Source organism: Loxodonta africana, chromosome 27 (genome assembly GCF_030014295.1).
Source record: "Loxodonta africana isolate mLoxAfr1 chromosome 27, mLoxAfr1.hap2, whole genome shotgun sequence".
Taxonomy (NCBI): Eukaryota; Metazoa; Chordata; class Mammalia; order Proboscidea; family Elephantidae; genus Loxodonta; species Loxodonta africana.
In genome coordinates, this window is record NC_087368.1 from 10,934,684 (window position 1) to 10,954,890 (window position 20,207).

A 20,207-nucleotide genomic window follows, 5' to 3' on the forward strand; every position below is an offset into this window, starting at 1 on the left:
AGACGCGGCGGTCTGCTTCTGTGAAGATTACTGCCTTGGAAACCCTATGGGGCGACTGTACTCTGTCCTGTAGGGCTGCTGTGAGTCGGAATTGACTTGATGCAACGGGTTTGGTTCCATCCTGCCAACTCAGAACTGAAGCCACTCCCAAAGTCCACCTTTCAGCCAAAGGTTAGACAGGCCTATAAAGCAAACAATAACAGACATGAGGGACACGCTTCTTAGTTCAGTCAAGTATACGGGACCAAATGGGCAACACCTGCCCAAAATCACAGACAAGAAGGCAGGAAAAGACAGGAAAACCGACGAATGGACCTGGAGAACCTGGGGTGGAAAGGGAAAGGGGGAGAATGCTGACACATTGCGGGGACTGCAACAAATGTCACAAAATAATTTGTGTATAAATTTCACCTAAAACACAATAAAATTTAAAAAAATTCTTAAGATGTTTGAATATAGTTTATTGGCTGGTTTCAATAGCATTTTTAATAGCAAAACTGTGTTTACATTACAATAGTTTACAACCATCTTTCCAACCATTTTATTCAATACAAAGTAATCCGAGATCATATATGCCTTAGCATTTGAATTCCTCACCTCCATGACATATACAATAAAATCTTACAGAGATATGCACAGGTATACTAGTCAAGTACTACCTTAACCACCGTGGGTGGGACTTATTTAATCATGAATCAGTAATACAGAGACATGATTCTGAAAATTAAAGAAATTAATCGGCTCACTTCTGCTCTCTAGAAATACCTTTTCTCTTGAGTTACAGTGTATTTATAGCTTTATTACAAATAATACAAGTCACTAGGCTTTTATTTCCACACCTTAACAATCCCGTCTCTAGAAGCAGTGACGATGAAGCCCTGTGTTGTCTGGAACGTGGCAACATCCGTGATGATGTCATGGTGTCCTACAGGCAGAGACTCTGGGCCCCTCCTAGGGGCATCATCACTCGGTCCTACTTTCTGCTTATTCTGAATCTCCTGTTTCATGGTTAAAAGTCAAGGAGAAAGCCAAGAGTTAAAAGCCTGTATCACATTCTAAGTCTTGTCGCATTCTTGCTTCTACGATATCTGTATGTATATATATTTAACACCTTTTGTGAAGTAACCATGCTTCACCTTTTATGAAGTCACAAATAGTACACTGAATGAAAGAAGTAAAGAGGGAGGGTCCAAAATAATCTTCTAGGTTTCCAGTCACTGGGTCTCATGAGTAGCCTCTTAAAAATAAGGAAAACTTATAAATAAGCAAAGAGTCTGTGCATATTAACATTGGTGAACATCAAAAGAAAAAGCTAAGGGAAACAATATAATTGAAAGAGGTATAAATGACCACAACACAGGAAGTAAACAAACATCAGATGGTCAGTGTTTCTAAAGCTCGTCATGATCTGTCATGGAAGGAAGCACACTTCCACGTACCGAGCACCCACTCTGGCCGTGCACTTTCAGGTAATGACGTCACCTCATACAGAGTTTCTGCCTAAGGCAAGAACATAAGCTTTAGAGTCCCAACAGCCAGGTTGAAATTCCAGCTTTGCTGCTCTAATTTGTAACAGAAAATAACAAAAGCACTTCCTTAGAAAGTTAAGGACCGAGAGAGTATATAAAGTGCCTACTGTTCAATTCATTTATTTTTTAAGCATACGTTTTCATGAAGACTGCCTATATTTTCACAGTTTAAGAAAACTGCACCCTGTATATTTGTCAATGATGGTACAAGAGCCACTACAATAAAGTCATCTCTATAGAATCAAATTTCTCAATCGTATGTCTAGTGGCAGTGTGTCTGGTCCCCAGAACAGGGGCTTCATTTGGAGTCCCCAGATCTGATGCCAAAAGGTTTCTGGGCCTGCCCAAGGCTGGAGAGACACAGATGCTTAGCACTGGAGAGAACTGGACTGATGCTGAACAGGTAGCAATTAGAGCAGCCCTCTGACTTACAGGTTAAACCGCATTTTACTTAGAGGCAATGGCTTATTTTTTTGTCAGTTTTCTTTAAAACTAACATAAAAGGGTTTGTAACTATAAAGCAAGTAGATAGAATCGGGCTTTTATTTTATAGTCACTTCTATCCATGGTTACAACTTGCTGCTCTACCATTTCTTCCTGTTGACTCAAACAGATGGAATTCCTTCTAAGAAGGAATAACCTAATGCCAGTGAAAGAATCAGTAAAAAATCTCTAATTGAAAATTAAAGTCAAAGTTTTCATTATTAAAAAATGTCATGGGTGGTAGTTAAAAACAAATGAACATGTATATAACTTCACTAAAAGACATGTGCTATGGTTTCACTGGAAACTCTACGGGGCAGTTCCACTCTGTCCTATAGGGTCACTATGAGCTGGAATCGACTCGATGGCAACGGGTTTGGTTAGACCAGTTAATTGGTCTAATATTGTGTTTAGTGCTTCTGTTCTACTGCCTAGTTTGTTGTGTAGTACCTGGGGTCTTAAAACCTTGCAAATGGCCATCCAAAGTACAACCATTTGTCTCTATTTGCCTGGAGCATCAGAGGAAGAAAGACAATCAGGAACACAAGGAAGAAATAGAATGTGTGGCTAACTGCCTCCATACACAATTGCCCTCTTTGCTATGAGACCAGAAGAGCTGGATGGTGTCCGGCTACCACTACTGAAGAGTTTGATCAAAGATTCTATAGAAGAATCACGAATAAAAGGTGAAAAGTATAGAACAAAATTTCAAATTCTCATGAAATACAGATTTTCTAGAGCCATGGAAGCTAGATGAATCCCTCTAACTACCGCTTACAACAAAATATCCCCGAAATCTCCTTAAAACCAAGTAATAACAAACGCTGGCAAGGTTATGGGGAGATTGGAACTCTTATACACTGCTGGTAGGAATGTAAAATGGTATAACCACTATGGAAAATGGTATGACGCTTCCTTAAAAAGCTAGAAATAGAAATACTGTATGATCCAGCAATCTCATTCCTAGGTATATATCCTAGGGAAATAAGAGCCATGACAAGATTAGAGATATATACACCCATGTTCATTACAGTATTATTCACAACAGCAAAAAGATGGAAACAACCCAAGTGTCCATCACTGGATGAATGGATAAACTACAGTGCATACACACAATGGAATACTATGCAATGATAAAGAATGGTGATGAATTCATGAAACATCTCACAACATGGATCAATCTGGAGGACAATTATGCTGAGTGAAATAAGTCAATCACAAAAGGACAAATACTGTATGTGACCACTATCATAAATAGTCAAGAAAAGGTTTACACACAGAACAAAACATTTTTGATGGTTATCAAGGACAGGAGGGAAAAATCACAAACTAGTGAGTAGACACGTCTTAACTTTGGTGAAGGGAAAGGCAGTACACAATATGGGGAGAGTCAGCAAAACACGACCAAGGCAAGGAAAGACACTGAGAGGTACACAAGAACAAAAGACAACAACGGTAAATACTATAACATATATAATCCCACAACAAGAATAGTAATAAACAATAATTTATGAGTGGATACATAGGTAGATACGTATGCTGAATAGGTGTGGATGGCATATGGGAGTATACCCATGTGCATATATAGGTTTGGCTGTGGATATTACTACATACATATTTGTATGTGCTGTGTGTATATTCATACACACACACACACATATAACAGAGCACATTGGGGGCACAGGCATGGAAACATCCTAGACATAACCAAATACCTGGTTACTGAGCTTAAAGGCTCAGGACCATAGTCTCAGGGGACAGCTACATCAATTGCCATAACACAGTTCATAAAAACGATGTTCTACACCCTACTTTGGTGAGTAGCATCTGGTGTCTTAAAAGCTTGTGAGCAGCTACCTAAGATACAACTATTGGTCTCTTTCCATCAACAGCAAAGGAGAGTGAAGAAAACCAAAGATTCAAGGAAATAATTAGCCCAAAGGACTAATGGACCACAAGAACCAGAGCCTCCATTAACCTGAGACAGAAGGACTAAATGGTGCCCGGCTACCACTACTGGCCGCTCTGACCAGGGTTATCATAGAGGATCCCAGTTAGAGTGGGGAAAAAATAGAGAACAAAATTCAAATTCTTAAAAAAGACCAGATTTACTGGTCCAAGAGAGACTGGAAGAATTCCAAGACTGCGGCCCTTAAACACCCTTCCAACCTGGAACTAAAGCCATTCCCAGAGATCACCTTTCAGCCAAATAATAGACAGGCTTATAAATAAACAATAACACACATGAGGAAAGTGTTCTTAGAACAACCATCTATATGAGACCAAAAGGGCAACATCTGCCCTAAAAGCAAAGATGAGAAGGCAGGAAGGGGCAGGAAAACTGGATGAATGGAAATGGGAAACTCACGGTGGTAATGGGGAGAGTGCTGACACGTTGCAGGTATTCCAACCAATGTCACGGAACAATTTGTGTACAAACTATTGAATGGGAAGCTAATTTATTCTGTAAACCTTCACCCAAAGCACAATTAAAAAAAAAAAAAAAGTTTAGCTTAACTACTCAAGAATGTGTGCCTTGAGCGCTGTGCTCTTTTAAGATCTATCTATGTGGGATCAAATTGACAACAGCAACTCAAAAAAATTAGACAGGAAACTCAGGGGGCACTAAGTTTATGTTAATGGACAAAGAACAGCTCAGAAAAGGAAGGTAAGAACAGTTGCACAACTCAAAGAATGTAATCAATGTCACTGAATTGTACATGTAGAAACTGTTGAATTGGTGTACGTTTTGCTGTGTGTATTCTCAACAATGACAAGAAAAATAAAATAAAATAAATTATATATATAAAAAAGGTATGTGCTAGAATGTCCATAGCAACACTATTCATAATAGCCTGAAGCTGAAAACTCCCCAAATACCCATTAACAGGAAAACAGGTAAATAAATTGTGGTATACTCAATCAATGGAATAAGGCAATAAAAATGAATGATTCACAACTACACACAATGGTATGGATGAATGAATGTCACAAACATCATACTAAGCAAAAGAAGTCATCCACCAAAAAGTAAATACTGTATGGTTTAATTAATATAAAGTACAAACACACGCAAAATTAACCTATGCTGTGAAAGTCAAAATAGCAGTTACCCTTACAAGAGGACGGGGGAAATAGTGAGTAGAACAGCACATGGGAAGGTGCTTCTGGAATGCTTGTAATGCCCTATTTCTTGATCTGGTGTCACAGATGTGATTGGTCTGTGAAAATCCATTGAGTCCAAGGACACTATGTTTACTTTCTATGTCTATTATATCTTAATAAAAGTTCATTTAAGAAATACAGAAAAACCAAGAGAAAATAATTTCTTAAACTCAAAGAAATACTGCCACCACTGTCCAAGGCCATTTATTTTAATCAACTCAACGTTTCTGAAAGCTATTTTGAACCTACAAAAGTTGAGAGAATAAATAAAGACTATTGTACCTGGACGACTTCAGTGCCTTCTATTATCTTCCTGTAGTAGGACACAGACGGGGAACTAGTACTTCCGGCAACAATGTAGGACCTCTCTGGGTAAGCCAAGTCCCAAAACCTAGGGGAAAGGAAAAAAATGGTAATTCACCTCTGATGGATAATGGGAGGAACTAATGGTCATTGGTTTACATTCATCAATACATAGCTTATTTTCTTTTGCATTAGGAAAAGAGATTTTTCTAGAACTAATAGCAGAGAATTAATTACAGATAAAATATTAACAGCTGCCCCTGCAAGATGTTGATGATTTTAAACATTACAATGATGCTAATAACTATAATAATAATACCTTTATATTAACCAAAGTATGCATTCACATTTTATAATCCTTTTCTGTAAGTCTTTTGTGTTAAACATTCTTTTCATAATACTGTACCTTATTTTCATGTCTGAGCCAGCTGTTAGTAGGATAGGATTTCCATCTGCAGGACTACAGTAGATACCATGAACACTGTGAGAAGAAGGCTTAAGAGAAATAAATATGGAGTCAAATAAAAGACATAATATATTTCATAAATGACGGTACATTTTCAAAGGCAAGCTAAATATTAGTGGCTTTTTAGACCACAGGCACCTGGCTAGCTGATGAAATAAGAGACCAGTCCGTGTACGTCATAGCTAATTCTTTCTCCCAGACTTGAAAACGTGTTTGCTTTCTACCACTCTGAATAGAGAGGCACAGCCTGTTCAGCTCCCTTAAATCTTTTCATTTTCATGACCACCTTGAGCGGGACCCCAACTAAAGGAGAAAAAAAAATCTCCCGCCATTTGCCTCAACAAGGCTACATGATAATTAAAAACAAAGGTATATGTAAGAGGATCATGTTCCATTTTTTAACAATCTAAACTTCAATATGGGATTTCTTAATTAACCTAGGCCTTACTGGGGTTCCAAAGGGACATCACAAGCTTCACGGAGCTGGCAACCGAAGCATCTAATGAAGCAGACACTAGTACACCTAAGGAATTAGGAAAAAAACAAACAAACTACGCAGCACTAGCCTCATGATACTTGATTTTATTAAAAACCCAAATTTAAAACATAACCCAAAAGCCCAACAGATACCATGCTTGGTATAATGCCAGAAAGTATTTCCATGTGATACATAATACTGGCCTTTACAGGAAAACTGGAGTCAAACCTGTAACTCCGAAAGCGGAGGTGCACTGCTGGCCCAGAGAGTAAATCTTCTGTCACCAGTCTCCATGTCCCACATGGACACTTCATTGTTGCCCTGAACAGCTGAGGGGGACAAAGACCAGAATCATTGTTCTCGGAGCTTTCACATCTTGGCAGATGATGCAAGTCAGCCTGTACTGATTCCCATTTTTTCCCATCCTGCATGAAATACCGACTAGTGTTTTTTTTAAAAAAATCGTGACCCTGTGACCAGACTATATGAGTACAAAAAAACAATATTTTTAACAACCTCCCTGTAAATATTTACTGGTCTCCAACTAGGCGGAGAGAAAGGCAGATCACAAGTAGATCTTGCCCTCAAGAAATCTACAGCCTAGAAATGAAAAAAATGTGTAACACATAAGACAATGAGATTACATGCAGTGAGTGAGAATCCAGGCCGGTTCATGGAGAAGACATTTCAGCTAGGACTGAAAGAACAGGTAAAACTGGACAACTGGATAGATACAAGCAGAAGGTAGACCAATTCAGGCAGCAAGAATGGAATGAGGAAAAAACACAAAAGCAAAAATCTCTGGGCATTTTGAGAAAACACATTAGTTGGTTCGACTGAAGCACAGTTGCGACAGGGCGGAGTGGGAGATGGAGGGTAGAGAGGAAAGAAAGGTGAAGGCAGATTATAGAGAACTGGGACTACATGCCTGAGAAGGGTAGACATTATCCCTGAGGCATTTTTGAGCAGCGGGCATGACAACATCTCACCAAACCCACTGCCATCGAGTCAGTTTTGACTCATGGCGACCCTATAGGACAGAGTAGAACTGCCCCGTAGGGTTTCCAAGGGACAGCTGGTGATTTGAACTGCCAGCCTTTTTGGTTAGCAACCAAACTCTTAACCACTGTGCCGCCAGGGCTCCAACTTGATAGCACAGTGGTTAAGAACTCAGCTGCCAACCAGTAGGTTGGCAGTTCAAATTCATCAGCCACTCCTTGGAATCTCTACAGGGAAGTTCTACTCTGTCCTATAGGGTCACTGTAAGTCAGAATCGACTCAACAGAAACAGGACAACATCCCAGGCTTCATTAATTCATCAACACTTACTGAGCCAGTAATTTACTATGAGCCAGTCACTGTCCCAGGCACTGAAGAAAACATGATAAACAAAGCAGAAAAATTCTGTTTCATGGGACTTACATTCTAGTGAAGATAATAAACAAAAAAATAAAAAGGCCCTGAAGCAGGAGTGTTCTCAGCTCACGGAGTAAATCAGGAGGCCAGTGTGGTTGGAGCAGTGTGGATGGGAGGTTAGTAGGAGAGAGTGGTAGTGCTGGTCAGCCTCCGTTTGCCATTCTAAGGCTGACAAGTATGGACCCCGTCAACAGGCTCCTGTGTCCTCTGGGTTCTAGATGGGTTCATCCTGTGATAGGCAAACAATGGCCCCAAAGATATGGAGCTCCTAATCCCTGATCTGTGAATGTTACCTTATATGGCGGAGTGACTTGCAAATGTGATTAATTTAAGAACTTTGAGACAGATTATCCTGGATTACCTGGGTAGGCCCTAAATTTTAAGTAGACAGATATAGGAATACGAATTTTAAGGGAAATATCAAAGCCAGAAATATAAATTTGATATTTAAAGCATGCACTGGATGAGCTCACAGAAGGATCCAGTGTAGAAGGAGAAGAGGTTAGTTAAGACTAAAGACTGTACCCAGTGGCAAGCCAAACTTTAAAAGTCAGGAAGGTAGGAAAAACCAATAGATCACCAGAGAGTGATGCCCTTGAAACCATGTAAGAAAAGTATTTCGAAAAGATACAAATGATCAAGTGACCACATGATAAGTCAAGTAAGAGGAGGGGTAAGTAAAGGCCACTGAATTTGGCAACATGGTGACTCTGACAGTAGCACTGTATGAGACGGACTGTGTTATGAAAAGGGACTAGAAAGAGCCTAGAGGCAAGAGGACCAATGAGGAAACGATAACAACAGCCAAGATTTATCAAGAACTAACTGTGTACAACGCTATGTACTTGACACGTTTTATCTCAAATTCTGACAACTCTGTAAGGTAAGTGCTTTTAAACACATTTTACAGATGAGGAAAATCAATTTCAAAGATATGTGCAAGTGTCTTGCCCAAGAATCTACACAAGAAAAAGTGAGTGCCAGTGAAGGCCGTGAGATTCAAAACCAGAAGGAAGGGAAGCTGTGAGAAAAACAGAAACAGATCCACAAGAAATGGGCATTGAGAAGGATGAATTAAGGTTTCTAACTCAGACTTCTAGAAAGATACTAACCGTTCTAACAAAAACAGAAGATACATGAAAAAGAAATGGAATGGGAGATGGTAAGGGGACTGTTAAGAATGAACAACTGTGATGGTAACTGATGAGATCTTTTTTTTTTTATTGTGCTTTAAGTCAAAGTTTACATACCAAGTCAGTCTCTCATATAAAAATTTATATACACCTTGCTATATACTCCTAATTGCTCTCCCCCCTAATGAGACAGCACACTCCTTCCCTGCACTCTCTTTTCTTGAGTCCCTTCCACCAGCTTCTGACCCCCTCTGCCCTCTCATCTCTTCTCCTCTCCAGACAGGAGATGCCAACATAGTATCATGTGTCTACTTGATCCAAGAAGCTCATTCTTCACCAGCATCATTTTCTATCCCATTGTCCAGTCCAATCCCTGTCTGAAGAGTTGCCTGTGGGAATGGTTCCTGTCTTTGGCTAACAGAAGGTCTGGGGACCATGACCTTCAGGGTCCTTCTAGTCTCAGTCAGACCATTAATCTGGTCTTTTTATGAGAATTTGGGGTCTGCATCCCACTGCTCTCCTGCTCCCTCAGGGGTTCTCTGTTGTGTTCCCTGTCAGGGCAGACATCAGTTGTAGCTGGGCACCATCTAGTTCTTCTGGTCTCAGGCTGATGTAGTCTCTGGTTTACGTGGCCCTTTCTGTCTCTTGGGCTCATAATTACCTTGTGTCTTTGGTGTGATGAGATCATTTTTAAACACCATAAGCAAGGGATGCCAGTGAGATATCAGTGGCGGGAACTTCTGTGGTCAGAATGGGGCAGACTCAAGTGTTCGGTCTAAATGCAAAATTAAAAAACTCCAGCAACATGAGTCTTGACAGCAGGATTATTATCCACTTTCCAAGAAAATCCCCAACATGTGATAGGCAGCCCTCCATTTACCTGCAGTCACCCAGGACTGATACAGTGGGTGCATTGACAGTCGCCTGATTCGAGCCCTAGAAGGATGACAGTGACTGGAAATTGGCAACTGGAACCTCATGTCCCAACAAGCCATGGTACCGCAGCTTGTACCTTAAAGAAAAAGAGCACAAGTAGACAGTCATTTCATGATCAAGACACATCAGGTTGCATTTATACAAATCGTAAACAGCATTAGCTTTATATAAATGTATTTTGAAACTGCCTTAGTCGTTTAGAAAAAGGCTGTTTTCAGGAAGCTGCTCTCCCCAGTTTCAAACAGCACCTCTAGCTACTAAATAACAAAGTGCTTATTGCAATGCTATTACAGAACTGTTTAATGAATGTAAATTGAAAGTGAATAATTCATTAATTACTGGTACTGTTATTAACTGCCAAAGGTACCCACAAAAACAGAAGCTCTAGAGAAGATATAAACTGAATTTGGTAAGTCAAAATGTTCAGGATGCCTTAAAGAACCAGCGATGTTTTGCGGCCATTCAATGATCAATTTACCAACTCCAAAGTGGCAGCAGCTCTGTAGTTATCATTCAGTTTCAATCACTTCCAGGTGCCTTTTTCTCCTAGATATTCTAAAGATGAGTATGGGTATACAATTACAGTAAAATTGGGTAAGTACCTGTGTGAGAATCTGCCCGTGACAACTCAAACCCCTGTGGGAAAGCCCCCTCATCCAAAAAGAACAGTGCCTGCTCCAACACTGGCAGCTTGTTATGAGAGAGGCAAAGAGCACATTCTTGGATTGGTCTCCAACTCCAGTGGAGAGATGGGGGATAAGAAAAGGCAAGACACAGCTGGGTCCCTTGGTTGTCACCATATCACACTCCAGGATGATGGCTCAAATAGCTACAGGTAGCATTGGTTGCGCTCCTCAAAGCTGATCAAGGTGCCTAAAAGGCATCGATGTAATTTGCTAGTTTATACTCCATTCAAAAACCCGTTGCTAGGCGAGGTCAGCACAACTGGACTAAACCAAAAGCAAAGAAGTTTCCTGAATAAACTGAATGCTTTGAAGGCCAGTGAAGCAGGGGCAGGGATTTGGGGACCATGGTTTCAGGGGACATATAAGTCAACTGGCATAACATTCTGCATCCCACTTTGAAGAGTGGCATCTGGGGTCTTAAACCCTAGCAAGCGGCCATCTAAGATGCATCAATGAGTCTCAACCCACCTGGATCAAGGGAGAATGAAGAACACCAAGGACACAAGGTAATTATGAGCCCAAGAGACAGAAAGGGCCACATGAACCAGAGACTACATCATCCTGAGACCAGAAGAACTAGACGGTGCCCAGCTACAACCAATGACAGCCCTGACAGGGAGCACAACAGAGAACCCCTGAGAGAGCAGGAGAGCAGTGGGATGCAGACCCCATATTCTCAGAAAAAGACCAGACTTAATGGTCTGACTGAGGCTAGAAGGACCCTGGTGGTCACGGCCCCCAGGCCTTCTGTTGGCCCAGGACTGGAACCATTCCTGAAGCCAGCTCGTCAGACATGGATTGGACTGGACAATGGGTTGGAGAGGGATGCTGGTGATGAGTGAGCATCTTGGATCAGGGGGACACTTGAGACTATGTTGGCGTCTCCTGCCTGGAGCGGAGATGAGAGGGTGGAGGGGGTTAGAAGCTGGAGAAATGGACACAAAAAGAGAGAGTGGAGGGAGAGAGCAGGCTGTCTCCTTAGTAGGAGAGTAATTGGGAGTGTGTAGCAAGGTGTATAGGGGTTTTTGTGTGAGAGACTGACTTGATTTGTAAACTTTCACTTAAAGCACAATAAAAATTACAAAAAAAAAAAAAAACCATTGCCGTCAAGTCGATTCCAACTCATAGCAACCCTACAGGGCAGAGTAGAACTGCCTCATAGAGTTTCCAGGGAGCGCCTGGTGGATTCAAACTGCCAAGCTTTTGGTTAACAGCCCTAGTACTTAACCACTACGCCACCAAGGTTTCCGATGTAAGCACAGCAGAATTGTAATTCCTCTGAATGAGAGTACAAAGTAGGAAAAAAAAAACAAAACAGACGTGGTAGTTTCTCAAACGGTAGGCTCGAAGCCTATATGGGGGAAAAATGTGAAAGTAAAAACAGAGGAAACAAGCTCACCCAGCACATCTTTAGCCTCTGAGGAAAAGTGGGGGGCAGGGGGGAGTAGTGAAGCAATTAACTGTTGTTCAGGTCCTCTCCCATGCCTCTTTAAATCCTCAAAGCAGCCCTTGAAAGGATTAGCTTCATTTGAAGATGAGGAAACTGAGACTCAGAGGAGTTAAGTAGTTTATCTGAAGTTACTGGAATTTAAAACCTGTCTACCCAAACTCAAATGCTGTTTTCCACAAACCAAGCCAGCTGCTTCCCTGACAGAATCAGAGAACGCTAGCAAATCAGACCACTACAATGATTATAAAGTGGCTCATGTAAGAATGAGAAAAAGAAGAAATTAATTGGTTTATGCCTTGAGATACTGACTGCATCCTTTCAAATCTGTTTTTTAACTTAAAAATTCAACGCAAGTGATTATAATTATAGAGGAAAAAGGAGATGGGAAAAAAAATTACCAATTGAAAAAAAAAAGTCACTTTCATGAGATGCCAAGTCCAACCCAGTCAGTGACGTGAAAGTCAGCTTACCAATGCAGAGCCAGCACTGGTGGATGTCCACGGCAAAGGAAGTGATGAGGCCCGACTTCAAATCGTGCTTTAAGGTCCATGCATTGCTTGAAGACCTGAGGTCCCAGCCAACCAGCGAGCCGTTCACAGTGGCGTAGGCCAGAACAGACTGCGCCCCAGAGTTGAAATGGTGCATATCCACAACACAGCCATCCTCCTTCGGGTCTAGGATTCTAGGGAAATACACAAAGCAGGACGGGGAGGCTTTTCCAGCCACTGAAAACATAGCACCAGCTTCCATTTAAGATGAATTTATGTTCTATCCCTGGTCAGGAAATCAAAACTATGTGATCCATCTAGCTGAGGCATCTTTAAAAAATAATTTTGGACTTACAGAAGGTTTGCAAACATCCTAAGGAATGTCCCTCCTTTATACCCTTCACCCACCTTCCCTGCATGTTAACATCTTAAAAAAAAAAAATTTTTTTTTTCATCTTACACAACCATAAAACAATTACCGAGACTAAGAAATGAACCTTGATATAGCGTTATTAATTAAAGTGCAGAATATATTCAGACTTCACCGGTTTTTCCACTAGTATCCTTTTTCTGTTTCAAGATCCAATCTAGGACAACACTTGGAATTCAGTTTTCATGTCTCCTTAGTCTCTTCCCACCTTTCATGACCCTGACATTTTTTAAGGCAGCCGGTTAGTTATTTTGTAGAATGTCTATCAGTCTGGTTTTGTCTGATGCTTTCTCATGATTAGCCTGAGGCAATGTGCCTTCTCAGCACATCAGTGAAGGAGTACGTGACATCAATATGCATTCCTGGTGATGTCAACCTTGGTCATTTGGCTAAGCTGGTGTCTGCTAAGAGTTTCCATTGTACTTATTATTTTCCCCCCAATATCTGCGGGAATATTTTGAGACTATAGAAAATTCCTGTTTTTGCTAAAGCTTTTGCCCACACGTTTTAGCATCCATTGATGAGCCATGCCTGCACCAATTATTACTGTGGTATTCTAATGGTGACTTTCTGATTTCCCTCATTCCTTCTGTATTTATTAATTAGAATTCTTTTGTAAAGAGTTGTCTGTCACTTTTGCCCCATTCGTTTATTTATTCAGTTACTTATTTGTATCAATATGTGCTTGTGGATATTTTTTTAACTCATGAATTACAATCCAATATAATCATTTTTTTTTTGCTCAAGTTGTTCTCACTTTGGCCACTGGAAGCTCTTTCAGATTCGTTCTCGGGCTCTTCTGATATCTTTTTTGAGCACTTTGTATCTTTCTAGTGCCAAAAGATATACCAAGCTTATCTTGTATCTTCCCTGCCTCAGGCCTAGAACCAACCAATTCTCCAAGGGGTCCTGGTTCCTTTTACTGGAATATGGTATTTAAACCAAGATCTGGGCACTAAGTGTGCTTCACTGCTGCAGGGGTGTTCCTGCGTGTAGCCACTCTCAATGGACAGAGCTAGGAAATATATTATGTCTACTATCTCATACATGCAGACACATGTATATTTCTTTATTTGTGTGTGCATGTACATGTACATAAACTTAATATACATACACAGATCTACACATACGCATATACATATACCATGAGTCTGTACTGATAAAGTAGTATCTCTGACTCCTATCCAGCACCAGGTTCATTCCTATTTCCCCCTTTCCTTACTTGTAATTTTTTTCTCCAACAGTGAGAAATATACTTATTTGTTAGATTCTAATATATTTTTACAGTAGTTTCAGAATTGCTAACCCATATCCCTGTGAAAACAACCAACTAGAGTACAATATTTGTGTTTGGTTCCTTTTGTCATTAGCCTTGCAGTAAGTATCCAGTTAAAACAATGTTTTCCAAAGTTACTCAGTTTGGCTCCTTTATTCTCCATCTCTTTCATTGTGACTATGATTCATTTGTGAAACAGATTCATTTGTCACAGATTGCATTCCATTCATTGGTCACAGATTGCTTTCCATTTTTTCCCCATATCCTGGTTGATTTTTTTTTTTTTTCAATTTACATACAGTAAAATTCACTTTTTGTAGCGCAAATTCTAAGGGTTTTGACAAATGTATAGTCATGTATCTATCTCTACCCAAGCATACACAACAGTTGCATATCCCACAAATTATCTTATACAGCCCCTTTGTAGTCAAGCCCTTCCCCTACTCACAACCTGTTTTCTTTCCTATGATTCTGCCTTTTCCAGAAGGTCATATAATAGGAAACATACAATACATATAGCCTTTTTGGGTCTGGGTTCTTGCATTTAACAAGATGATTTTAAGATTCATCAATGTTGTTACATGAATCAATATTTCTTTCCTTTTTATTTATTTTTGCTGAGTTCTATTACACTGTGTGGGTGCACTAGTTTTTCCCAAGCTTTTAAGACCAGAAAGGATATTACGAAACACACTGGCTGGCCTCCATAATTGGTACATATCACGCTTTCGCACATAATGTTTTAGTTTTATCTCTTAGACCGGGGTCAGCTAACATTTCCTGTAAAGAGCCAGATACTATAAAGAGCCAGATGATAAATATTTTAGGCTTTGCGAATCACATACATCTTTGTTGCATACTCTTCTTTATTTTTTACACTATCTTTCAAAAATGCAAAAACGCAAGGATCACTCCTAGTTTATAGGCCACATTATATATGCTGTCATTTGCTGGCCCCTGTCTTAAACAAATATTTACAAACATTCTGACTTCGACAGTTCCCTCCAGAGGGGTGATGAAAAATCCAAACGACAAAAAGTGAAATGATTCTACAGATTCTAATTGTTAAGATCCATGACAATAATTGATCTGGTTGAATGAAACAAAAAAACGAGGCTTATGCAAGGTTTCCCTGGAGCACACTGCTGTCAAGCAGAGTGAAATCTATGCATCTTGGCACAATCTCCCAACCTAGGTAATTGATGTTTGCTTAAAGACAGTAACATTCAGAGTAAAAGGTACAGCAGGCTGAGCGGTAACTGTGCACAGAATGTGTGCATCTGTGTGTCTTGCCAGCAGTCACCCCACATTTTCCCAGAAACTTTTTGTTAATTTACATGGAATCCAAAGGTGCATTACTGTACAGTCATCGTCTGATGAAATGGGTTTAAAAGAAAACTGGCAGGTATTTGTTTTTAGCTAAAGGCCATACATAACATGTTCCGGGCAAAAGCTGCCCAAATCTCTTTTGTGAATGTGTTGAAAATAAGTGTTTTCAAATGCAAAAACAAAAAATCCTAAGTGACCCAACAAACATCCATTTCTGTCTTAGCTGTCCAATGGCCATGACTTAACCACTAAACCACAAGCACCTCCTCGCTCTGCTTTTTTTAGGCCTTCCTCCTAACCCCCTTCATGCTGGCTCCCGCTGTCCCTGTGACAGCACGTTTGTCCATTTCTTCCACTAGACTTCAGTTTCAAGAAAGCATAACATATCTTATTTGTCTTTAGAATCCTCAGAGTCTAATACATATTGGTCAGTTGAGAAACAGTTCTGCTTTGTCTTTAAATATCTCACCTTTCACAGGTGTTTAATCTGTAAGTGACCGTAATTTGTAGTAAGAAAATTCTTAAATAAAAACAGCTAGTATTTTGTTTTAAAAATAAGATAAATCATCTATCTAAAAGCTCCATACCATATTCCCATCACCTACAGAGTCTTTAATGCCAAGTGACAGAATGCTGACGTTTGAGTTTTCTTTATGAAGGACACTCAAATTCTACACGCCAGGCAGACAGAGTTGAGATGGAACGTGTAACTGATAATGAGGTTATTCGGACAGATTCCAGACTGGGATGAGCCACAAGTTCAAAGCTGCCCCTCTGACCTTTGACAAACTGGCAGAAAATAAAACATGCAGACATAGTTTGTTGAAACTAACTAGATGTGATAATTTTGAGCAGTTTTATTTATTTCATGCACTTAAAAAAAAGAAGTACAATATAAGAGGCCCTCAGTTGATCCAAACTACATGGGAGGGGGTGGACATTAAATTGGCACAGTACACTACACGCAAAGTTTTAAAAAAGAAACCAAAGATGGATACCTGCTCTGTAGAGGATGAATTTTAGGAGACTTGGGCAGCTTAGAAGCCTCTATCCCAAGAAGCTGGACAGCACCATTATCAGACGCTATAGCTAAGTAATGGGAACCCTGGCAGAATGTGAGCGTCTTGACGCGTCCTCCGATTCGGCTATATGTAAGAATAGATCTGAATGAGAGAAAAATAAAGTTTCATTTCTGAAAAGGCACAAATGCATTATTATTGTTAATGTTAAATAAATGCCCACATGACATTTAACAAACAACATTAATACTTTAAGGTCCATTTTATCTCCCTAGTTTCGTAATAAAAACAAGAATCCCGCTCAAAAACACTGGAACAAAATCACCTTTTCTTCTGATACCTCCTAATGGCCACCTTAACCTACACTGCAGTTCTTAGACGGTTGGTCCTTCCTTCTTTCTCAGAAGGAAGGTCCTTTCTCAGGTCCTGACTCAGTTCTCCTCCAGCTCCTGTAATACTTTAAACCCTTAGTCTAACACCCGTCTGTTATTTTACACTTCCTAAAATGCAGTCTGGCAGAGCAGGAAAAGCACTGGCTTTGGGATCAAAGGCTTGAGTTCCACTTCTGACTATCTGTATGATTTTGGTCAAGCCACTTAACCTGTTCTGTGCTGCAGTTTACTTATCTGCAAAACAGGGATTGCCTCATTTACCTAACTGGGTCATAATGAAGATAATATATAAAACATTGATAAATGTACAACTTTATTATAATCTTCAGTCTCTCCCACCTACCTGCTGACCACTTAAGCTGTCATTTCCATTCTTCTTCCTTAAATTCACTGCCAAACTTCCTGAATATACAATCTACACAGGGTGTCTCCTATTACCACCAATTCGCTCCACTACTCCCCTCTGCACAGGTTGCACCCTCATCATTCTAAGGGGCCATTACCTCGAAAAGGTCACAAACCCCTACTCACCGAATTTATTAATCCATATTTTATAATTTATTTCATTTTATTACACCAGTTAAAAATACATATTAAATCTACAAACACTATCAAACTACAGAAAACAATAAAGTAAAATCATTTCTACCACCCAGAGACAAACGCTATTAACATTTTATAATACATTCTTCCAAAGGGTTATCTACACATATTACAAACGTACATACTTACTTTTTTACATAAATATGGAATATTTTATATACTTTTTAAATACTGATGACCTCTCTCTTTTACTTTTTTATATATAATAGCTTTATTGAGATACAATCCACATACCATAAAGTATACAATTCAGTGATTTTTAACATACAATAAAACCTATGAAAGCTGGAACCTGTGTAAGGTGGAAACTTGTCAGAGAAAGCAAACTCACTGGGTATTTATGAGGTAGGATTCTTAATAGAGAGCGAGAGAAAAGTGGTAAGACTGCACCGGGGAAACAAGGCAGTCCCGTCACATTCCGGCTCTCACAGGTTCCACTGTCACATTCCGGCTCTCACAGGTTCCACTGTATTAACAGAGTTCTGCACAGGTCACCACTACCTAATTCCAGAACATTTTCATCAGCCCGAAAAGAAACCCAACCCATATCCATTAGCATTCAATCCCCTTGTCCCTGTCTCTTCACCCTGGGAAAAACTAATCTACTTTCATTTTCTATGGATTTGCCTATTCTGGGCATTTAATAAAACTGGAATCATACAGTATGTGGCCTTTGCATCTGGCTTCTTTGACTTAGCATGATGTTTTCAAGGTTTATCTACGATGCAGCGTGTATCAGTACTTCACTGCTTTTTATGCGTGAGTCACACTCTATTATACGGACACACCACGTTGGTTGGTACCTATTCATCAGCTGATGAATACTGTGGCTTCCACTTTCTGGTTATTTATAAGCCCCCACTGGCACTGCCTCCTCAGGCAGCTGCAACGTGAAACAACTGCTACTATTATTTTTGGCAAATGCCCTGTGCGTAGGGTTTTTCTAACACAGCAAGCTGAGTCAAGTAATGACAGGCTCTGAGGATGGAGCTTTCGGTGGGCTCCCAGACAAGCAAAATAGTGACACTTCTCTGAGGCTTTTGGGGAGTTCCAAAGCCATTATGACCCCTCTAGTGGCTACTCGGGAGTCCTGGAGGCGCAGTGGTTAAGAGCTCGGCAGCTAACCAAAAGTTCAAATCCACCAGCCGTTCCTTAGAAACTCTATGGGGCAATTCTACTCTGTCCTACAGGGTCGCTGTAAGTCGGAATTGACTGGACGGCCACAGGTTTGGTTTTAGGGGCTACTCCGGAGCACTGGTGGCACAATGGTTAAAGCACTCGGCTGCTAACTGATAGGTCAGTAGTTCAAACCATCAGCCACTCTACAGGAGAAAGATGTGGCAATCTTCTCTAAAGATTTACAGCCTTGCAAACCCCATGGGGCAGTTGTACTCTGTCCCACAGGGTTGCTATCAGTCAGAATCGACTTGAAGGCAAGAAGTTTGGTTTGGTTTAGTGGCTACTCCCAAAATTTCAAACCCACTCCGGTGAAGTCAATTTCAACTCATAGCAACCCTATTGGACAGAGTCGAACTGCTCCATAAGGTTACCAAGGCTGTCATCTTTACAGAAGCTAACTGCCATTTTTTCCTGAGGTGCGGCTGATGGATTCAAACAGCTGAACTTGAGGTTAACAGTCGAGCGCTTTAACCACTGAGCTACCACGACTCCTTAGTGGCTACTAGACCTCGGATTTTCACAGCTAACGTAGTTGTGGGGAAATTAGTTTTCAAGGTTATCACTGAGTTGGGAAAAAGGGAATGTGATTTAAAAAAAAGTTACCTTGAGTCAATTCCAACTCATGGCAACCCCATGTATGTCAGAGTAGGGTTTTCAATGGCTGATTTTTCAGGAGATCACCAGCTCTTTCTTCTGGGGCATCTCCGGGTAGATTCAAACCTCTAACCTTTCAGTTAACAGTGAGCAAGTTAACCGACTGCACTATCTAGGGGCTCCAGGATGGGATTAGGGCAAGTTAATAAGCTTATTCTTAGTTATTTCCTTAGGATATGGACACAGTAAAGGCTCGTGACCTGTACTGTCAAAAAACCCTCCGCCAAAAACCAAACCAAACCCACTGCCATCAAGTCGATTCCAACTCACAGCAACCCTATAGGGCAGAGTAGAACTGCCCCATAGAGTTTCCAAGGAGCGCCTGGCGATTCGAACTGCTGACCTTTTGGTTAGCAGCAGTAACACTTAACCACTACACCACCAGGTTTCCAACCCCAGGGGAGACATATCAACTGTATTCCACCAGAAGGCACTGTATAAAAATGCCCCAACGGCCTAACTAGGTTTTCATGCTACTTGGGTTTTTAATTGCATTTGAGAGCTGCCTTTGGGTCCATTTCTTAAAACTCTCTCTTCTGTTCCAGTCTATCTGGTTTTTTCTCTCTCCTTTTCTGGCCCTGCTCTTCCTGCCCCCCAACTTCAATTTCCTAAGATGCAGGCCTCAGACTTTTGTTGCCCTTTACATTCCCTTTCCTTCAGAGTAGCCATACCACTCAAAAACTTCAACTGTCAACACTACTAATGATTTCAAAACATGTAACCCTAACACTGAAAGCTTCCCTGCGCTCCCTCATATTGTTCCAACTCTTCACTCTGACACGGCTCCACTCA

The 20,207-nt window shown here is 40.5% G+C and overlaps 1 protein-coding gene across 3 annotated transcripts in view; it reads right to left on the minus strand.

Annotated features, from left to right (window-relative positions):
- Positions 1–443: 443 nt before the first annotated feature.
- The window catches only part of PIK3R4 (phosphoinositide-3-kinase regulatory subunit 4), an 81,253-nt gene continuing 61,489 nt past the window's right edge, over positions 444–20,207 (minus strand). The window contains exons 14-20 of one of the 3 annotated variants that reach the window (XM_064277324.1): positions 16,567–16,731; positions 12,516–12,727; positions 9,854–9,985; positions 6,653–6,753; positions 5,887–5,975; positions 5,460–5,568; positions 444–998 (exon numbers count right to left, since the gene is read on the minus strand). In XM_064277324.1, the coding sequence (XP_064133394.1) occupies positions 828–998; positions 5,460–5,568; positions 5,887–5,975; positions 6,653–6,753; positions 9,854–9,985; positions 12,516–12,727; positions 16,567–16,731 (979 nt within the window). In that variant the 3' untranslated portion in view covers positions 444–827. Of the gene's footprint in view, positions 999–5,459; positions 5,569–5,886; positions 5,976–6,652; positions 6,754–6,778; positions 9,749–9,853; positions 9,986–12,515; positions 12,728–16,566; positions 16,732–20,207 lie in introns of those variants that run through there. The other 2 variants (XR_010319551.1, XM_064277325.1) reach the window with 2 other exon arrangements.